The sequence below is a fragment of the Suricata suricatta genome, chromosome 6 (genome assembly GCF_006229205.1).
Source record: "Suricata suricatta isolate VVHF042 chromosome 6, meerkat_22Aug2017_6uvM2_HiC, whole genome shotgun sequence".
In the NCBI taxonomy this organism is placed as follows: Eukaryota; Metazoa; Chordata; class Mammalia; order Carnivora; family Herpestidae; genus Suricata; species Suricata suricatta.
Genome location: NC_043705.1, coordinates 114,988,339 through 115,008,987, shown reverse-complemented (window position 1 = coordinate 115,008,987; position 20,649 = coordinate 114,988,339). Strand labels below are relative to the sequence as shown.

At 39.9% G+C, this 20,649-nt stretch overlaps 1 protein-coding gene across 5 annotated transcripts in view; it reads left to right on the top strand.

The window, feature by feature from the left end:
* Positions 1-7,593: 7,593 nt before the first annotated feature.
* Positions 7,594-20,649, top strand: part of ZNF131 (zinc finger protein 131) — a 29,653-nt gene continuing 16,597 nt past the window's right edge. For 2 of the 5 annotated variants that reach the window (XM_029940936.1, XM_029940932.1), the window contains exons 1-4: positions 8,322-8,523; positions 8,743-8,881; positions 9,919-10,020; positions 16,377-16,521. In XM_029940936.1, coding sequence (XP_029796796.1) covers positions 8,758-8,881; positions 9,919-10,020; positions 16,377-16,521 — 371 coding nt within the window. In that variant the 5' untranslated portion in view covers positions 8,322-8,523; positions 8,743-8,757. Of the gene's footprint in view, positions 7,841-7,910; positions 8,265-8,321; positions 8,524-8,742; positions 8,882-9,918; positions 10,021-16,376; positions 16,522-20,649 lie in introns of those variants that run through there. The other 3 variants (XM_029940934.1, XM_029940933.1, XM_029940935.1) reach the window with 3 other exon arrangements.

The window sequence follows — 20,649 nt, the reverse complement described above, 5'->3', positions numbered from 1 at the left end:
GACACCTATTGCATGGAGAAAGTAGGTGTTTTCAGTTATATAGGAATCTCAACCTCTTGAAAGCAAATCTAAACTCCTAAAAGCAATCTATTAAGCTTTTCAGTGGTAGGGCATGTCCTTCCTTTGACCTAAGGCTGATTCATTCACATATCCTCTCAACTTCATTTTCTCTAGTTTCTTCTCCTACACAGTTAGTCCCTTTTCCTCCTGTATTTTCATCATCTTCCTCTACTGGATCCTTTCCCATCAGCATTTAAATTGTTTAAGTCTCTCCCATCCCCAAACACAAAACTGGCTTGACACATAACTCTCTATAGGTACCCCTTTCTTTCCTCCCTCATTTTTAAATGAGAATCCTATCATTATCACCTCATTTTGTTTTCCTAATTATTCCTTAACCTACTTGAATATGGACTTCTCACCACCACTACCACCTTCCAGAGAATTTAACTAAAAACTGTTCTTGCTAAGATCTTCTACCAAAGACATTCATGATGCCAAATCTAATGGGCCAACCCTTGCTAATCTTTATTTAGTTAGCTTGACCGCTTGGCAGCATCTGGCACTGCTGATCACAACCTCTCTTTTGAAACACTGATATGTTTTTCCTCCTTTATCCAGCCGCCATATTGTTCTTTGAGGTTCTTCCTTTGTACTCAACCCATAAACATTGATACTTATCAGGGATAAAGTTCCACACCCTCTTCGATTTTGATCCTGTGCACCAAGAGTCCAAACTCAAATGCTCTAGGATAAGGCAAGTAAAAATGAATGATGTGAGCTAGACATAAGACATAAGAAAGTGATGAAGATTGTGAACTAGGTAGTTCAAATCCCAAATAGAGAGAGCAGTCTCCATTTATCCTAACCCAATTGCTGTCTAGGAAAGTAGTCCTATATACTGGAATTTTCAAATGCCTGTTTCTATGTGCAGTTTCTTCACCTTGAAAAACCATATGAATAATGATGATAGTATTAAAACAACAGCCAAGAAAACTCTTTCCAGCAAGGCTATTATTCAGAAAGGAGAGAAAAAGAGTTATTCAGACAAACAAAAACTAAAGGAGATCATGACCACTAAACTATCCCTATAAGAAATATTAAAGGGGACTCTGTGGGTGGAAACTAAAGACCATACTTTGCAGTATGAAAAGAAGGAAATACAAAAGCAGTAAAAATAAGTATTTCTATAAAAACTCAGTCAGGATTCACACAATAAAAAGATATAAAATATGAATACAAATTCATAAAATGTTGGGAAAGAGGAGTAAAGAATGTGTTCAAACTTAAGCAACCATCAACTTAATACAGACTGCTATATGCAGAAGAGGGTTATATACAGACCTAATGGTAACCACAATCAAACCCACTAACAGATATGCAAAGAATAAAGAGAAAGGAATCAAAATATATCACTAAAGAAAAAGAGTAAACCAAAAGGAACCGAGAAAAATGACCCAAAAAACCCACAAAATAAGTAACAAAATAGTAATAAATATGTATCTATCAACAATGACTTTGAATGTAAATAGACTTAATGTTCCAATCAAAAGACATAGGATGACAGAGAAGATAAAAAAAAATAAGACCTATCTATCTGCTGCCTACAAGAGACTCATTTCACACCTAAAGGCACCTGCAGATTGGAAGTGAGGGAATGGAGAAATATTTAGAATGCAAATGGATGTCAAAAAAAGAAGCCAGAATAGCAATACTTACATCAGACAAAAATAGATTTTAAAACAAAAATTATAAAAAGAGACAAAGAAGGACTATATAATAATAAAGGTAACAATCCAACAAGAAGATACAACAATTATAACATTTATTCACCCAACATGGGAGCACCCAACATAGAACAGCTAATAAAAAACACAGAGACTAATTGATAGTAATACAATAATAGTACAGGACTTTAATACCCCACTTACATTGATGCATAGATCATCCAAACAGAAAACCAACAAAGAAACTGGGGCTTTGAATGGCACACTGTACCAGATGGATTTAACAGATGTATTCAGAACATTTGATCCTAACACAGCAGAATACAAACTCTTTTCAAGTGCACATGGAACATTCTCCAGAACAGATCACATATTAGGCCACAAAACAAACCTCAACAGATTACAAAAGATCAAAGTCATACCTGCATTTTTTCTGACCACAAGGCTATGAAACTAGAAATCAGCCACAAGAAAAGGTCTGGAAAGGCCACAAATACATGGAGGTCAAGTAACATGCTACTAAATAATGAATGGGTTGACCAAGAAATCAAAGAAGAAATCAAAAAGTACATGTAAATAAGTGAAAATGAAAAAACAATGGTCCCAAACCCTTGAGATGCAGCAAAAGTGGTTCTGAGAGAGAAGTTCATAGCAATACAGGCCTACCTGTAGAAGCAAGAAAAATCTCAAATAAACACCTTAACTTTGTACCTAAAGGAGCTAAAAAAGAACAACAACAACAAAAAACCCCAAACCAGCAGAAGGAAGGAAATAAAGATTAGAACAGAAATAAATGATATGGAAACTAAAAAAACAATAGCACAGATAGATGAAACCAGAAGCTTTTTCTTTTAAAAGATCAGCAAACCTGATAAACCTCTAGCCAGATTCAGAGAGAGAAAGTGAGAGAGAAAGAACTCAAACAAAATCACAAATTAAAGAAGAGAAGTAACAACCAACACTACATAAATACAAACAATTATAAGAGAATAGTATGAAAACCTATATGCCAACAAACTGAACAATCTAGAAGAAATGGATAAATTCCTAGAAGCATATAACCTATCAAAACTGAAGCAGGGGGGTGCCTGAGTGGCTCAGTCAGTTAAGCGTCTGACTTGAGCTCAGGTCATGATCTCATGGTTCATGAATTCCAGCCCGGCATCAAGCTCTGTGCTGACAGCTCAGAGTCTGGAGCCTGCTTCACAACTCTGTGTCTCCCTCCCTCTCTCTGTTCCTCCCCCATACATGCTCTGTCTCTCTCAAAAATAAATTTTAAAAAAAATTAAAAAAAAAAACAACTGAAGCAGGAACAAATAGAATATTTGAACAGACTGATCACCAGTAAGAATATTGAATCAGTAATCAAAAACCTCTCAACAAACAAAAGTCCAGGACCAGATGGCTTCACAGGCAAATTCTACCAAATATTTAAAGAAGGGTTAATACCTTTTCTCAAACTATTCTAAAAAATAGAAAGAAAACTTCTAAATTCATTCTATGAGGTCAGTATCATACTGACACCCAAACCAGATAAAGATATCATAAGAAAAAATAACTGCAGTGCAATATCTCTGATGAACATAGATGCAAAAATCCTCAACAAAATACTAGCAAACTGAATCCAACAATACATTAAAAAAAAAGTCATTCACCGTGATCAAGTGGGATTTATTCCCAGATTGGAAGGATAGTTTAATATTCTCAAATCAATCAACATAATACATCATCTTAATAAGAAAAGTGATAAAAACCACATGATCATTTCAATAGACACAGAAAAAAATTTGACAAAGTACAGCATCCATTCATGATAAATGCCTTTAATAAAGTAAGTTTAGAGGGAACATACCTCAACAACCTTATAATAAAGGCCATCTGTGAAAACCCCACAACAAATATCATGTTCAGTGGGGAAAGACAGAGAGCTTCTCCCCTAAGGTTAGCAAGGAACAAGACAAGGATGTCCGCTGTCACCACTTTAATTCAACATAGTGCTGGAAATCCTAGCCACAGCAATCAGACAAGAAAAAGAAATAAAAGACATTCACATTGGTAATGAAGAAGTAAAACTGCCATTATTTGCAAATGATATGATACTCTATATATAGAAAATCCAAAAGGCTCCACCAAAAAACTACTAGAACTGATAAATGAATTCAGTAAAATTTCAGGATACAAAATCAGTGGGCAGAAATCTGTTGAATTTCTACACACCAATAATGAAGCAGCAGAAAGATTAAAAAACAGTCCCATTTACAACTGCACGAAAAAAATAAAGAACCTAGAAATAAACTTACTAAAGAGGTGAAAGACTTGCACTCTGAAACTGTAAAATATTGATAAAAGATATTGAAGATGAGACAAAGAAATGAAAAGACATTCCATGCTCATGGACTGGAAGAAAAAGTATCATTAAAATAGCTATATGACCTGAGGCACTGGGTGGCTCAGTCGGTTGAGTGTCCAGCTCTTGGATTCAAGTTCAGGTCATGATCTCATGCTTTGTGAGTTCAAGCCCCACATTGGGCTCTGTGCTGGCAGTGCGGAGCCTGATTGTAATTCTCTCTCTGCCCCTCCCCAGCTCATACACACACACACACACATTCTCAAAATAATACAAACTTTTAAAAAATGTCTACAGATTAAATGCAATCTCTATCAAAATACCAACAGCATTTTTCACAGAAATATAACAAACAATCCTAAAATTTATATGGAACCACAAAAGACCCAAATAGACAAAGTAATTTTGAAAAAGAAAAGGAAAATTGGAGATTTCACATTTCTGGACTTCAAGTTATATTATAAAACTGTAGTAATGAAAACAGTATAGTACTGGCACAAAAATAGACATATAGACCAATGGAACATAATAGAAAACCCAATTATATGGTCAATTAATCTTTGACAAAACAGAGCAGAATATCCAATGGGAATAAGACAGTCTCTTCAACAAATGGTACTGGGAAAACTGGTCAGATACATGCAAGAGAATAACCCTGGACCACTTTCTCACATCATAAACAAAAATAAACTCAAAATGGATTAAAGGCTTAAATGGTAGTCCTGAAATCGTAATAGTCATAGAAGAGAGCACAGGCAGTACTGTCTCTGACACTGGCCATAGCCACATTTTTGTAGGTATGTCGCTTGAGACAAGGGATATAGGGGTGCTTGGGTGGCTCAGTTGACTGAGCGTCTAACTTTAGCTCAGGTCATGATCTCACAGCTTGTGGGTTCGAGCCCCACGTCGGGCTCTGTGCTGACAGAGCCTGGGGTCTGCTTCAGATTCTGTGTGTCTCTCTCTGCCCCTAATCCATTTGCATTCTGTCTCTGTCTCTCTCAAAAATAAATAAATATTAAAAAAAAAAGAAACAAGGGATATAAAAGTAAAAATAAACTATTGGAACTACATCAAAATAAAAACTTCTGCACAGTGAAGGAAACAATCAACACTCAAAGGCAACTTACTGAATGGAAGATATTTGCAAATGACATATCCAATAAAGGATTAGTATCCAAAATATATAAAGAACTTACACAACTCAACACGAAAAACACCCAAATAATCCAATTTAAAAATGGGCAGAAGACATGAACAGACATTTCTCCAAAGAAGACAATAGATTACCAACAGACACATAAAAATATGCTCAACATTACCTATCATCAGGGAAATACAAAGTGAAACCACAGTGAGTCATCACCTCACACCTGTCAGGATGGCTAAAATCAAAAACACAAGAAACAACAAATATTGGTGAGGATGTGGAGAAAAAGAACCCTTTTGCACTGCTGGTAGGAGAGCAAACAGGTACAGCCACTGTGGAGGATGGTATGAAGATTCCTGAAGAAGTTAAAAATAGAACTACGCTACAATCCAGTAATTGTGCTAGTATTTACCCACAAAATACAAAAAAACTAATTTGAAAGGGATATATGCAGAACATTTGTGTGGCTCAGTCAGTTGGGCATCTGACTTCGGCTCCGGTCACCATCTCATGGTTCTTGAGTTCAAGTGTCACATTGCGCTCTCTGCTGTCAGTGCAGAGTCTGCTTCCAATCCTCTGTCCCTCTCTCTCTGTCCCTCCCCTACTTGCATACTTGCTCTCTCAAAAAAAAAAGGATACATGCACCTCTATGTTTATAGCAGAATTATTTACAATAGCCAAATTATGAAAGTGGCCCACTTACCCATCATTGATAGATAAATGGGCAAAGAAGTGGTGTGTGCACATATATATATATATATATATATATATATATATATATATATATACACTATGGAATTTATGTATATGTGTATGTGTATATACACACACACCATGGAATATTATTAAGCCTAAAACGAATGAAATCTCGCCATTTCCAATGACATGGATAGAGCTACAGTATAATGCTAAGTGAAATAAGTGAGAGAAAGACAAATGCCAGATGATTTCACTCATACATAGAATTTAAGAAACAAATGAGCAAAGGAAAAGAGGCAAACCAAAAAACAGACTCTTAACTATAACTATAGAGAACAAACTGCTGGTTACCAGGGGTAGGAGGATCGAGTGAAATAGGTGATGAGTATTAAGGAGTCTGACAAGCACTAGGTGATGTATGAAATCATTGAATTACTATATTGCATACCTGAAACTAGTAATACTGTATGTTAAGTAACTTGGAATGAATGAATGAATAAATAAATAAAATTTGCATTAGGATAAATGAAAAAAAATCTCATCTGTTTCCATGGCTTCAATATCCATCCACTTTATGCTAAAAATTTCCACATCCTTAAGGTTGGCTCTCTCCCCTAAGTTCTATACAGGTCCGTATATAAAATGTCTTGTTGACATCATCTGTATTTAAATTGTCGCCTTAAAAATCATCTCTCCCCTCCCCATCCTTTTCTTCGGTTATATTCTCTATTTTGGTAAATTGTATCCACTCAAACCAGAAATCTTGGAGCCATCGTTGAGTGTTTTTCTCTGTTACCATGAATATATTCAACATTATTTATTTAGTACCCGTGATGTGTTTCCAGCTTATGTGGCTTCTATTTCTAGATTCCATCCAATTCTCTAATCCCATTTGCCACTATAATTTAATCTCATTTACTAACAGCTTCCCCCTGGCCTCTACTTGCATCTTCACCCATTAGTCTAGTGTCCATATTGGGGCTAGAACTATCTCTTTAAAAAGTAAATCTTCATATGTCACTATCCTGCTCAACCTTCAAGGTTTTCCTTTGTGATGATAAGAAAATCTACCATCTTTAACACGGTTTACCAGGCCCCGGTGGGTCTGGCCCACCAACATTCTTTTAGTTCTCAGAATGCTATAATCTCGGTGCCTCTGAATGTGCTGAATACCCCTGGATAAGAATATTCAGACTTCATATTGCTTCTTACAGGTCACTAGTTTTCCTTGGCCACCCCCACGCCCCGCCCCAGATTACCTTGTTCTCCACATCTCCTAACACTTGCAAGTCTGCATCCAGGCAACTGTGTAAAGTATCTATCTACTCCAACAGACTAAGATTAGAAAGGAAAAAACTACATATGCCTTGTTCATCACTTAATTTCGCAGTCTTTTTGAGTCTTTCCCTAATCCCCACTCTATTTTCTTCTAAGGAAATAAAGTAAATCTCGGCGTGTTCTCCTCCAAACACTTTTTTTCCCCAGATGAATGAATGAAGGACCCAGCGAAGTGAAGCTGACTGTAGGTCACTGGCGTCTTTAAGCGCAGGGGTTGGGAGTGCAGAGCTGTAGTAATAGCATCCTGTGTAAATAATCCGAGCAGACCCAGGTCCCAAGCCTACAAAGCACGTGCTGCCTACAGAGCGCGGAGAGGGCGGGCACCGGGGAGGAAGGTCCCAGGCGGCCGGAACGTGCTCGCGCCCGTGGCCGCCGCCCGCGCCGCGGCCGCCTGGGTCTCGGAGCGAGCGCACGTGTGCCGGCCAGACCCAGCAGAGGCAGTGCCCGGGCAATCGTGAGGAAATGGAGGGCGAGGCGCTGTTTAGGGGTAGGCAACAGCGTGAGTTGAGTTTCGCCCAGAGAGGGGACTGCAGGGAAGAAGATCTGAGGGCCAGAGAGGAGAGAGGGAGGATCAAGAGTTAGGTAAGGCGGGCCGACCTAGGGCTTGGGAGGAAAGGGGCGGGGCGGGATGAGCCGCGGAATAAAAGCGCACTGGGGATGAGTTGCGAGTTTATTCCGAGGTCCGGGTCGGAAGCGCTCACACCTGGAGTCTTGCGAGGGTGGGTGGAAGGGCGGGATTTAGGGTTTATGATTTAGGATCCCCGCCCCGGGAACGGCCTGGCCCAGAACTGGCTCAACCCCAGCACAGCCGGACTTCCTCCTCCCAACGTTGGCGGCCTTACCCTTGTGGAGCGCCAAATCCGCCACTAGCTGGGCGGGTGGGGGTGTGGCCTCTTCTCTTCCTGGTCGGCGCTTGGTCGGTGTTCGCGTCAGCCGGAGCCCAGCGCGGTGACGCAGTACGTCGACGTAAGTGACGCGCAGGCCCGGGCCGCTCCTCCTTCACTGAGTGAGTGCCGGCCCGGTCCGGGCGGGGGAGAAGAGGGAGGGCGGGGGAGGGAGAGGCGACCCGGGAGTCGTTGTGGGCCGCGGGCCGGACCGGGTCCCGGGGCGGCAGGAGCCAGGGCCGGGCAGAAGGGCTTGGCGGGCCGTTAGGACGCCGCCACGGCTGTCGGGTCCCTTCCCTTGCCGGACTTGCGCGCCCCGGCGCCCGGAGCCTCCGGCGCTCTGCCCACCCGCTTCAGCTCGCGTCTCCCGACTCCAATTAGGTCAGGCTCGGAGTCCCGCGGCCGTGGCTCCGGCCCCCAACGCGTGGCGGCCACCCGGCTCGCCTTTCTTTCTTCCCTCGCCTTCCCCTCCTCTTGCCTCCCCCTCCCCCCCTTTCTTTTCACGTAGCTGGGGTTTTGTTTTTTGTTGTTTTATGCTTTAGGGGTTTTGTGCCTCGGCCCGAGCTCATGGGTGTACATTATCATGCTCCTCTTTTGTAGAGCAACCCGACGGCCATGGAGGCCGAAGAGACGATGGAATGCCTTCAGGAGTTCCCGGAACATCATAAAATGATCCTGGACCGATTGAATGAACAGCGAGAGCAGGATCGGTTTACTGACATCACCCTGATTGTCGACGGTGGGTAGGGTGGTGGGCAGAGCAGTGAATTTGTAGCTACCGTTCTTATCTCTCCTTCCCCCACCCGCCTTTTATACCCACCGTCTGTGGACTGTGCCTATCGAGTGTGCGCTGGGACGCGGGGAGACTTGTCACTGTCCACTCACATAGACCGTGTTGCAGCAGGCTAGTTGGCTGGTCATGCTATCAACATAATCATCACATCCTAACTTCTTGCAGCCTTTTGAAGTTTTCCTGTTGCACACATTAGTGCAAGATGATGGCCTGGAGATAGAGAAAATGTCTCTAAAATGTTTGGTTAATAGCTTTCTGTTCATAAACTTGCATTGAGGAGCCTTTCACAACAATCATTTGAGAAGTGTTGATTCTTTCTGCTTTCCCAAATGGTCTTGGAGGGAGAATGTGAGAGATTCCTTTGCAGCACTTGTACCCTCTTTGGGAAGCCTCCATCCAAATCAAAAGGGGTCTTTACCAGTATTAGGATGGAGGCAAATGTAGCTTGGGTATCTTTTCTATTCAGTGAAAATAGACTTCTCAAGGCAAGCTATTCTTTATTACAGATCTGCTTACTGTAGATCTGCTCCTTCCAAATATTAGGCATATTAACATGTTTTCCATAGCAGATACATCCAGCATTATGTTTATTCAATAATTTTTTCTTCTCTTTCCAAATGATGTATAACTTTTTGGGTTGTTTATATTTGCAGTTTGAACTAAATCCAATATGCCTTTCACTCTTTAAGCAGCAAAAGGCTTTTTACCTCTTAGTTTTGTAAACTGGCTTCTATAAAATTGACTTCAAAAGGTCTTTGAGGTAAAGATTTGGGTTGTCTAATTGAAATTGAAATTTATCAAGATAGCTGTTTAGTATACTCTGACTTTAGTTCAGGAATTTATATAGTCCTAATGATTGTATTAGAAGAAAGATTTACTTTATAATTTCCTACTTTGTTTTATGATTTTACTTTTGATTTTTTAATACATATGATACTTTTTTTTCTTTCTTTTTCTTTTCTTTTCTTTTTTTTTTAATCTAGGACACCATTTTAAGGCCCACAAAGCTGTTTTGGCTGCTTGCAGTAAGTTCTTCTACAAATTCTTTCAGGAGTTTACTCAGGAACCTTTGGTGGAGATAGAAGGTAAATGCTTGTTTGTTTGTTTTTTTAAATTTCTTTTATTGACTTATTTTGAGAGAGCACACACCCTTGCATGTTGCACATGCAAGCAGGGGAGGGAGAGGCAGAGAAAGGGGAGGGAGAGAATCCTAGGCAGGCTCCTTTCTGGCAACGCAAGCCCGACACAGGGGACAAGGGACATGGATCTCACGAACCCACCAGGTCGTGACCTGAAGATGGTTAACCAACTTGAGCTACCCAGGCACCCTGGTAAATGCTTGTTTTCAATATGGTATTTAGCAAACATTATAATTGATAAAGAAGTGTACTATAGGAAGTAGGCATCAATGGTTCCTGTTAGGTGACTGGATAATTGTTCTCTTAACACTTGAGAATTCTTACTTTGAGTAAACTGCGTGGTAAAATGATCTGCCAGGGAAAACCCTTACATTAGATGGTAGACGTTGTTCTCTTAAAGGAGTCTTTTCCACTTCTAAAACCAGTGGTCACTCTTTTGAAAACATGTATTAGAAGTGAATTCCCATCTTTGTTTCCCATCTGTGGGAATTCCCATCTATGTTTCAGACTGGTAGGTATGCCAAGGGTTACAGTAGAGGCTTCCAACTAGCAGAGGCTCATATGACGTGCACAAAATGACGTGAGCTGTCCTACTATGGAAAAGGCTGGGAAAGATGAACTGAAGTAGTATTCAGAAGTTCTACTGGATATAGAATCTGGAATGGAAGGACTCATGCAATCGATACTACTGCCTTGGAGTAGAAAATGATTTTTGTACTTGCTTGATTTTTGCGGTAATAGCTTCCCAAGTGCTAGCTATAGTTCTCTTTAGTTTATATGCATTTTCTGAGGTTTACAGCAGTCCTTTGAAGTAAGTGGTATTATTTCCAATTTACACATCAGGGAGCAGGCTCTAAATGGTCTCTTGCTCAGTATTGCCTAGCTAGTTAGTAAGGGATTCATTTTGTGTATTGCCATGCTTTTATCTTTTGCTACTACATTACTTATCCCTCCCCGCCATCCAAAACTGTAGGAAATACTTGTCTACGTAAATACAGAATTTTAACTCTTCCAGTGTTCTTGAGTTTTGGTTTTGTATCTTCTTCACTGTGTGTATATATATATATTCTTTGTTATGAATGAGTTGCCTAGAAACACTGTTCCCTTGGGAAAATTTGGTGCCCTGGGGAGTAAAGAAAATGTGAAAAGTTAAGCATATTCCTCATGATGGGGCAGTTGGACATTCCAGTTCAGCATTCTGGCTGATATATCACAGATGATCTTTTCATTATCTGTGATGGACAGCCACAGGCGTTCTCACTCTTACTAGAGTGAGAATCTAGCTGCCTACATGGTATTAGTTTCTGTTACAGGGCAAGATTTCAGTCATGTATTTACCTGAGGTACTGTGTGACACCTGGCACGTTACTTTACCTCAGTTGCATATTTGTCTCTTCATCTGAAAATTCTTCAATTCTTTATAGGCTTGTAATGATTGGTTGAAATAACATGTGCAGAGTGCCGAGCATAGTGTTGGTGCATTGTCAGAGCTTAAGAAATTGGGGCTATTTGTCAGATTGAATGCTTGTTAGGTGTTTATGATTGTGCTGGACCCGGGAATGAAGAATTGTTGAATAAGACTTCAAAGACTTTGCAAATTTAATCACAGATGAGCAACAGATACAGAACAGAGAGCAAAAAGTATTGCAGATACTTTTATTGTGGAATGGTGTCTCTGAGGAGTCTACCTTGGAGAGATAAGAAAGATTTCAAAGAGGAGCCGACTTCTGCTTTTTAAGCAGATAAGTGGCCCCCATCCAGAATATGCATTGTTTTTGGAGCAAGGAATATGCCTGGAGAAGGAGGGTCTTCTCTTATGGAGACAATCACCTTGAGATTGTCTCTTGTACTTTTTAGTGGCTCTGACCTGTTACTTTCATTATAGTATAGCACATACAAGCCTTCAGTACTTAATATGACAGATGAGAAAATGTAAGAACATTTACTGTTTTTGTTATTTGCTAGGTTCAGTTTTAAAGAATCAGTTTGGATCCACTGTTTTTGTTTTTCTTTTTTTTTTTATTAAAAAACTTGTTTTAATGTTTTCATTCATTTTTGAAAGTGCATTTTTGAAAGTGCATGTGAGCAGGGAAGGGGCAGAGAAAAGGAGACTCCCAAGCAGGCTCTGCACTTGTCTGTGAGGAGCCTGAAGCGGGGCTCAAACTCACAGGCCTCAAGATCACAACCAACGCTGAAATCAAGACTTAGACACTTAACTGACTAAGCACCCCTTGGCTCTGTTTTCTTAAGCCCTTAACTTTAGGATCTCTGTACAATCTGTCTTGGTCACCTGGCTATAAAGAAAGCCCTGGGCATGTAATTAGAAAACCTGCCTTGTTGCTCTGGCTCTACTGTTTTGTCAGTTGTATAACCGTGGACATGGTGGCTTCCTTTTCTTTTTCTAATCTGTGAGATATGTCAAGTAAGATTTCACTGTGTTACAGACATTTTAAAGTTATGACATTCAGTGCTGTTAAAGTCCTCTGGAGAATGATGCTTTCATTGTTGTTGTTGTTGTTTTTTGTTTTGTTCTTTTTTTTTTAGCAGGCAGTCAACCTGGTATAGGTCCAGTCTGGGCTTATGTGGGCTGTGGATGCGATTCCAGTTTATTTTTCAAAACCTTTGCTGTGCTGCTCGGGCACCTGGTGTGCCGACCTGGGTCCACATAATAGTGCAGTGCTCAGGCCCTTTGCAGTGCTGCCTGACGTCAGCTCCACCCATGGAGCTCGGTGGCTAGTGCTAGACTGCTTGCTCTCACAAGGACCTTTCTCTAGCCCCTCTTCTGTCTTCTTCTGAACTTTAGCTCCTACAATCAACTATTCCTGATCCTCTTGCTAGAAAACTGGGATTGTAGCTTCCCTGTGCTGACATAGACTTCCACAGTGGGATCCATTTCCTGGACAAAGTGGCGAAAGAAAAAAAATAATTCTCTCCATGCTTTTGGAGATCATTCCTAGATTTCTGTCAGAAAGAAGAACCTTCTCTACGAATTAGTGCCTGCTTGGTGGCCACCAGCCACAGGTGTGCAGCATCAGAACTGGGACTTGCCTTGAGGCAGGGTGAGAGGAATAAAAACCAAGTCGTTCCCACCCCCACCCTCCCATGTGCTCTCCATTCCCTTTCCTGGTTCTCTAGCCAGAGTTTTCTCTGTACCTGTTACATAGTTACGGGATTTGGGCTGTCTTCAAGTGTAAGTTGGGATATATGAGAGGAAAAATAAAAACCAGGAAACTCACTGCTGCTCTTTTGAGTTTTAATTGCTGTCTCCAGCCTGCTTGCTTCTGTTTATCTTTTCAGAGTCCTTATATATTTTCTTTATGTATTCTGCCCAGGATTTTTAATTGAAATCAGTACACAAGATAAGGTGGAGTATGCGTTCTCCATCTTAGCTAGAATTTTAACCTCCATCTGTAAAATATGAATAATGACCTCACTCTATATATCTAGAATGCTGCCCTGTTTTGCTTCTTCCTAAGCAGAAAAAAGATTCAGATTAAGGTGTTCATATTGACAGTTTTCTTAGATACGCAGAAAAATTATATTCTGCTGCACACTTCTTTTATGAGACGAGCAAGGGACTGATGAAAAAGCAGAAGTTACCAAACTAGTCCTGATAAAGAATAAAGTGTTTTCGCAACTGTGCATCATCTGTCACCACATCACTTACCTGGGCAGGTGTTAGCAGTTCGGTCCATATTGGCTAATTAGGTCAGTGGTTTATTCCTAGGACTAGTGCTGGACTGGTGACGTAAGCAGCTAAGGTGCTTATAAAAAAAAATGTCCTATCCCAATTTTGATTCTAGGGATCAGAGACTCATTCTTTTGTTAAATATGCAATGATTCTAATTAACCAAAATTGGGAACTAAGTCTGTAATTCCTTATTCAGTTCCTTGAAGGCCAGATGATTCCTGAAATTACAAATTCTCTAAAGATAATGCAGTCTGTGTATTACATTATACTCCCAGTGGGGTCTAGGGTGACATCCTGTAACCAAATAATACTTGAGCAGAGTAGCCCATTAATATATACTCTAAGTGGGATGAGGACTATAAATAGCCTAATGTTCAGTCAAAGCAAATATTGCTGCCAAATTAATGGGGAAACTTCTGGTCTTAAGAGATTTGGGGAACTTTGGAATTCTGAATAAGAGATTGTGGGCCTGTAGTGAATTAAGCTGTAGGTATTCAAACTCTTCTAAGCAGGAGTGTTTCCTGCCATCATCTTATTTAAAAATCGTTATGTTGGACTTAGGAGTCAAGGCATCTGGGTTTGATTCTAGTTTCATCTCTTCAGTAACTTGCCAAAGTCACAGTTGTTAACTTTTCTGTGCCTCAGTTTTCCTATCTGAAATGGGGATTATTTTAGTAAGTTCTCCATAGGATTGATATGAGGATTGAGTTAATACTTGTGATGTGTTTGGAGTCATGCCTGGTATTTGTAGTATTATATATGTCATTCCATTTCAAGAAAAATACACATTTAAAAAAGTTTTAATGTTTATTTTTCAGGAAGAGAGAGCACAAATAGGGGAGGGATTGAGAGAGGGAGAGACACAGAATCCAAAGCAGGCTCCAGGCTCTGAGCTGTCAGCACAGAGCCTGACACGGGCCCTGAACCCAAGAACCACAAGATTGTGATATGAGCCAAAGTTGGATGCTTAACTGACAAAGCCGCCCAGGCACCCCTACATACTGTTTTTCCAAAGGAGTAGTTTTTTTGGTTTTGGTTTTGGTTTTTTCAAGTTTATTTATTTTGAGAGAGAAAGAGCAGGAAAGGGGCAGAGAAAGGAACAGACAAAATCCTAGGCGGACTCCAAGATGTCATTGCAGAGCCCAACGTGGTGCTCAAATCCATGAACTGTGAGATCATGACCTGAGCTGAGATCAAGAGTCAGACGCTTTAATGACTGAGCCACCCAGGGGTCCCAGCAAAGGACTCTGTTAAACTTTTAAACATTTGATCAAAACTCCTTAAATTAGTTATTTGTACCTCAGGCTACATTCATATAATAACTTTCATATTACATGATGAAAAGACAATCAGGAAAACAAAGATTTAGGAGAGACCCAAATAAAAGTAACTTTCAAAGAATCTAGTTATTTTTAGTTTGCTTATTCAGGTGTATAAAGTGCATAGGAAGAACATAAAAGTATTTTTGTATTGCAGTTATGCAAATTGTGTGCACTTCGGACTTGGGCATTTCTTAGTTTAAAAGTTCTGTGTTAAAAGTAGTTTTTCTTGGAGTTACTCACTGGCTCAATCAGTGGAGCATGCAACTCTTGATCTTGGGGTTTTATGGTCGAGCCCCACTTTGAGTGTAGAGATTACTTAAAATCCTTGAAAATAAATAAAAGTGGATTTCTATTTGTTTCTTTCAATAGATTTTTGTAGCCTTGCTTTAGCAGACTGAAACAATAATATATAGCATTGAAGAGCACAAGGAGATAGAATATCCTTTGGGGCCAAAATTTAAACATAAAACTTGTAAAGAAAAGTTGGAATCATGGAAATTTAATTTTGGAAGTGATGTTAGCCCTTATTCATTCTTACGTTGTCTGCATTTTAGGGAGCGTTGTTCTAGATACCGTGAGGTGAGTGTACAGAGCCAAAAATCATTTCCCTCCTGTAACTTAGAGTCCAGAGACACCCATGGGTTTTAATTATTTGAACAGGTTCAACCTGGGGGAAGTACTAGAAAGTTTCTTTAAGGGTGTGGCATTAGAATTGTGCCTTCAAGGGCCGTAGGACTTCTACAGATACAAAGTGATTAAGCATTTGTTAAGGAGGTAAGTGTTAAGGCAAGGAAGCTTTTAGAAGTGATCCTTTGTTTAAGGATCAGTATATAGTATGGGATGGATACAGTTTAAAATTTGGAAGGAAACATAGTGGTAAACAGAAAAGTGGTGAAGTACCTTGAAATAAAGGCAGGGTGGTATGGAACTTTATTTGCTGAGCTGTGGAAAGCCCTTGAAGATGTGGAGCTGAGTTGATGCAGTGATCTCTGGCAAGAAACATAGTATGTGTGACATGTAATAGTTAGCCAATCCATATATTCAAGTGATCGATTTTACTGTTCGTAAGAGCATTAGGAAAGATCATAAAGTAGTTTCATAGTTAGTGCTGGAACTTGGCTACAGGATTACTGTGCTATTAATGAGAATTCCACCAGGAAGTAATTTTCCAAGTTTCAGATACTAATTAGGTTTTGAACACTGAGCTTTTTTTTTTTCTTTACTAAATGTTAGAAGATTTGAACCAATGGGCAAACATGCTAATGCACATCTTTTTTCTTTTTTTACAGGTGTTAGTAAAATGGCCTTCCGTCATTTAATTGAGTTCACATATACAGCAAAATTAATGATACAAGGGGAAGAAGAAGCCAATGATGTATGGAAAGCAGCAGAGTTTCTGCAAATGCTAGAAGCTATCAAAGCCCTTGAAGTCAGGTAATTACTTATTTTTCTTAGCGATGCTCAGATAGTTCTGTTCAGTCATGTGCCCCCTGTTAGTCAAGAATTTATTGTATGCGTCATGCCATAAAGGACTGACATTTTGAAATTAAGAATATTTAAGGATATATAAAATCCTAGATACTGTGTGCTCTTTCTCTCACACTTGATTTCTTGTCCTTATGTAAAAACTGCTAAGGTTAATTAAAGTAACATCTTTTGTAACTAATAAAATCAGGAGGACTAGGCAGCTTTTAAGGAGTTGTTTTGTTGGGTTTGAGTTGTTAATTGTACCATGCTGTATTCTAAAAAAGAATTTGGTTTACAAAGATTAACATAGTCCTGTTTAAAAGTAGGTGAGGAAATGGATGAAGATAAATAGGCCACGTGGGGCCACAACCAGTGAGGTTAGAAATATGGTAGTCAATATGCATGCCCCTCAGGTCTGTATACTTGCAAGTGGGCTAAATCTAGCTCTGAATCTGATGTATCTAATGCAAAGAAAAAGGAAAGAGAAATTTCAAGTTATATTATTCATGATTATGAGAACAAATCAGTTGCTTCAGAGTCATTTCTGGTATTAAGACACAAAATTTCTCATCGAAAGTGTTAAGAAAACATTAAATGCCATAACGAGTAAAGACTTAAGCATCTTGCATCACGAACGGTGGCAGTATAACAGTGACCGAGAAAGGGCCGCCTGGGTGGCTTAGACAGTTCTGCCTCCGACTCTTGAAACTGGGTCAGGGCATGATCTCCCACTTGTGAGGTCAGACTCCTCTTGGGACTCCGTGCTAAGTGTGGAACCTGCTTGGGATTCTCTCTCTCCCTCTCTCTGCCCTGCGCCTGCTCACACACATGTACACTCACTGTTTTTAAAATTAAAAAAAAATATATATATATATTAATAAAATAAAAATAGAGTGAGAGCAAGAGCTCTGGAGTTGGGCTGCCTGGGTAATAGCCTAGTTTTCTACCACATAATGAAGTTACTCAACCTGTCAGCACCTCAGTTTCCTCATCTGTCAAAAGGGGTAATAATGGTACTTTCTACAAAGAAAGTACCATTTATAGGCATTTAATGAATTAGTGCACGTAAAATGCTCAGCATGGTGAGTGGTATATAGTACTCTAAATGTGAACTAATATTATTATTAATATCTCCTGGCTGCGTTTCTTATGATGTCATTGGCATAACACTAAAGTGCAGTTTGGTAAAATCCATTGGCATGTGGGGCAAAATAATTTAGTCCAACTCACTGGTGTGGTTTAGTCAAAAGATACAAATTAGGATAATTCTAAAGAATAAATGAACTGTAATCATCCGTAAGTACCATTTCTCCTAATGAGCTTTTAATTAGTTTGATGACAGAGTTCAAGATTAAACCAAGAGCTTGGTATGTATATTCTCTAATGCCGAGTGCCTCACACAGAGAAGGTGTCCAGTTCACATTCGTGAATGGATGGATGGGTGCATGCCCATTAAAACCAGATCAACACTCCTGCAGAGAGAGCTGAGACCTGGGTAGCAAAATAGAGGTATGTTGAGGATACATACCTGATGTCATACCTTTTCACAATGGAAGTAGACCAAAGGGAATATAATATGGATAGGGCAGTATCAGATATGTGGTTAAATCCTGGATGAGAACCTTCTGAAAAAATGTTCTATCTGTGTAGTTCTCCTTGCTGCTCAAAGTAGTAAGTTAGTATCCAGCTGTGGGCAAAGTCCTTGGCAGCAGAACAGTGGGACATACTCTGCCATATTCTGACAATATCCTAGGTTGGGGTTATGAGAGTCAGGAATTGAGCTCCTTGTGTATAGTCACTGTCAGAGGAAGGTACAAACGGCACAGTTCTTTTCCCAAGCCTATTTAGAAACTTGGGGAGAAGATTTATTAGTATAAGAGTGGGGTCTGTATAGTAATTACAATCATCAGTGAGTGTGTTTCATTGTAAACATAGTACCATATTGAATTGTTTCTTGAGCCGTTAGGCATGCAGTATCCTCTGAAGAGTTCTCTAAAATCAAGAAGACAGCAGCATTACATATTGGCTATTATAATAATGCAATTAAGGAATAAAAGTTAATTTAGTTGTGGTTAAATTGACTGGTTAAGGTAATTCTATACTGAGAAGATTATCGTATAATTGTTTTGTGGATACAGAAGGTGAATTAAGTGCTCTTCTCACATTCGCATTATGCAAGTATTTTCGGCATACGGTGTCAGCTTTTTGAATGACACTGAGGAAAATACTGGGGCCTTATTTTGCTTTGCTGGAATTGCATTATTGTGCACTTAAAGCTGTGTATGAGCAGGTTCCTGATACTTGTTAGGGAGCAGCAGTTGCCCAATAGATTTTTTTCTCTTCAGCCTACTGAAGTGTGATTTACGTGTAAAACAATTCACCCAATTAGTATAGAGTTTGGATTTTGGCGTTTGTATACAGAGGCGTAATCACCACCATAATCAAGACAGGAACGTTTTCCCCTTTCTGAGTTTCTCATGACTCTCTAGTCAACCCTAATCCCCAGCCTCAGTTATCCACTGATTTGGTTTTTATCACTGTAGTTTTATCTGGCATGTCATATAAATGGATTCCTACAGTGTAGTTTCTGGTTGACTTTTTTCACTTAGCATTATGTTTTAGAGATTGTCAGTGTTGTCATGGGTATCACTAATCTGTTCACTTTTATTGCTGAGTAGTGTTCTGTTGTATGGCTGTACCACCTGTTGAGGGACATTAGGGTTCCACCTCTTACAGATAAAATGGCTGTGCTTTCATTGTTCAGTAAGTACCTAGGAGTGGAATAGCTGGGTTGTATGATAGATGTGTTTAATTTTTTTTTTTAAGAAACCGCTAAACTGCTTTCCAAATTCCTATGCCATTTTGTAGTCCAACCTGAAGCATATGAGAGTTCCAGTTGCTCCACAGCCTTGCTAATACTTGATATGCTCAGGCCTTTTTATTTGAGCTGTGCTGGTATAGGTATGTAGTGGTTTTAATTTGCCTTTCCCTTAACAACTAATGATGAACATGATTTCATATGCTTTTTTTGTCATGTGCTTATCTTTGGCAAGGTGTCTGTTCAGATCTTTTAGCCATTTTTATTTTTTATTTATTTATTTATTTATTGTTTTTTATTTATTTTTGAGAGACAGAGAGAGATAGCGCGAACAGGGGAGGGTTGGAGAGAGAGGGAGACACAGAATCCGAAGACAGGCTCCAGGCTCTGAGCTAGCTGTCAGCACAGAGCCCGACGTGGGGCTCGAACCCACGAACTGTGAGATCATGACCTGAGCCGAAGTCGGATGCTTAATCGACTGAGCCACCCAGGCGCCCCTCTTTTAGCCATTTTTAAATTGGGTTCATCATCAAGAACTGTGAAGGGTCTGAGATTTCATCCTATTTGCAAGCTAATAAATTGACCTGTTACCGTTTTTTGGATGCTGGCAGAAGACAGGAGACTTCCTGAGTCAGAGAAAAAAGGACTTTGTTTCTCTCGCAGCATAAGAAGCAGCATGAACTCCATGTTCATATAAATTTTTCTTGTCCCCCTCAGCCCACATGCAAGTCCCCTGGGGGTGATACAGTGGCCTAGGTGTGTGCTGTACTCACAGTGGTTTGCATCACACTGAGGAGCACTGAGCTGTAGGAAACCCAAATCTTTTATAATGAGCTATAGATGCACCTGTCCCTCACTGGGGGGAAGACAAGCTCTTTCTTCAAAGGCTTTTGCTATACAGACAACATTGAAAAGATCCAGAGCAAAAGGCTATCAGTGTCTGTTTACAAGACATGCAGAAACATGGAGAGCTATCTTCCAACAATATCCTTGTTTCTGTGTTATTTTAGCTTCTGGTAAATTTTCCCATGATTATACTATTCTGTGGCTACTCTGATTAATCTGACCAGTAGGGACTGGGTCCTAATCCATTCAGTTTTTTTCACACTGGATTTAATGAACTATCAGTAGAACTTGAAAGAGCAGGATTTGGCCACCCTGCACCGCTGGACTTAACCATCCACCCTTTTTCTAAGGTCCTAGACACGGCCAGCTGACCAAATTTCTAGAAAGCCAGGTAGCTTTTTTCTTTAGTTTCTGTGTTGACCTTTCCACTT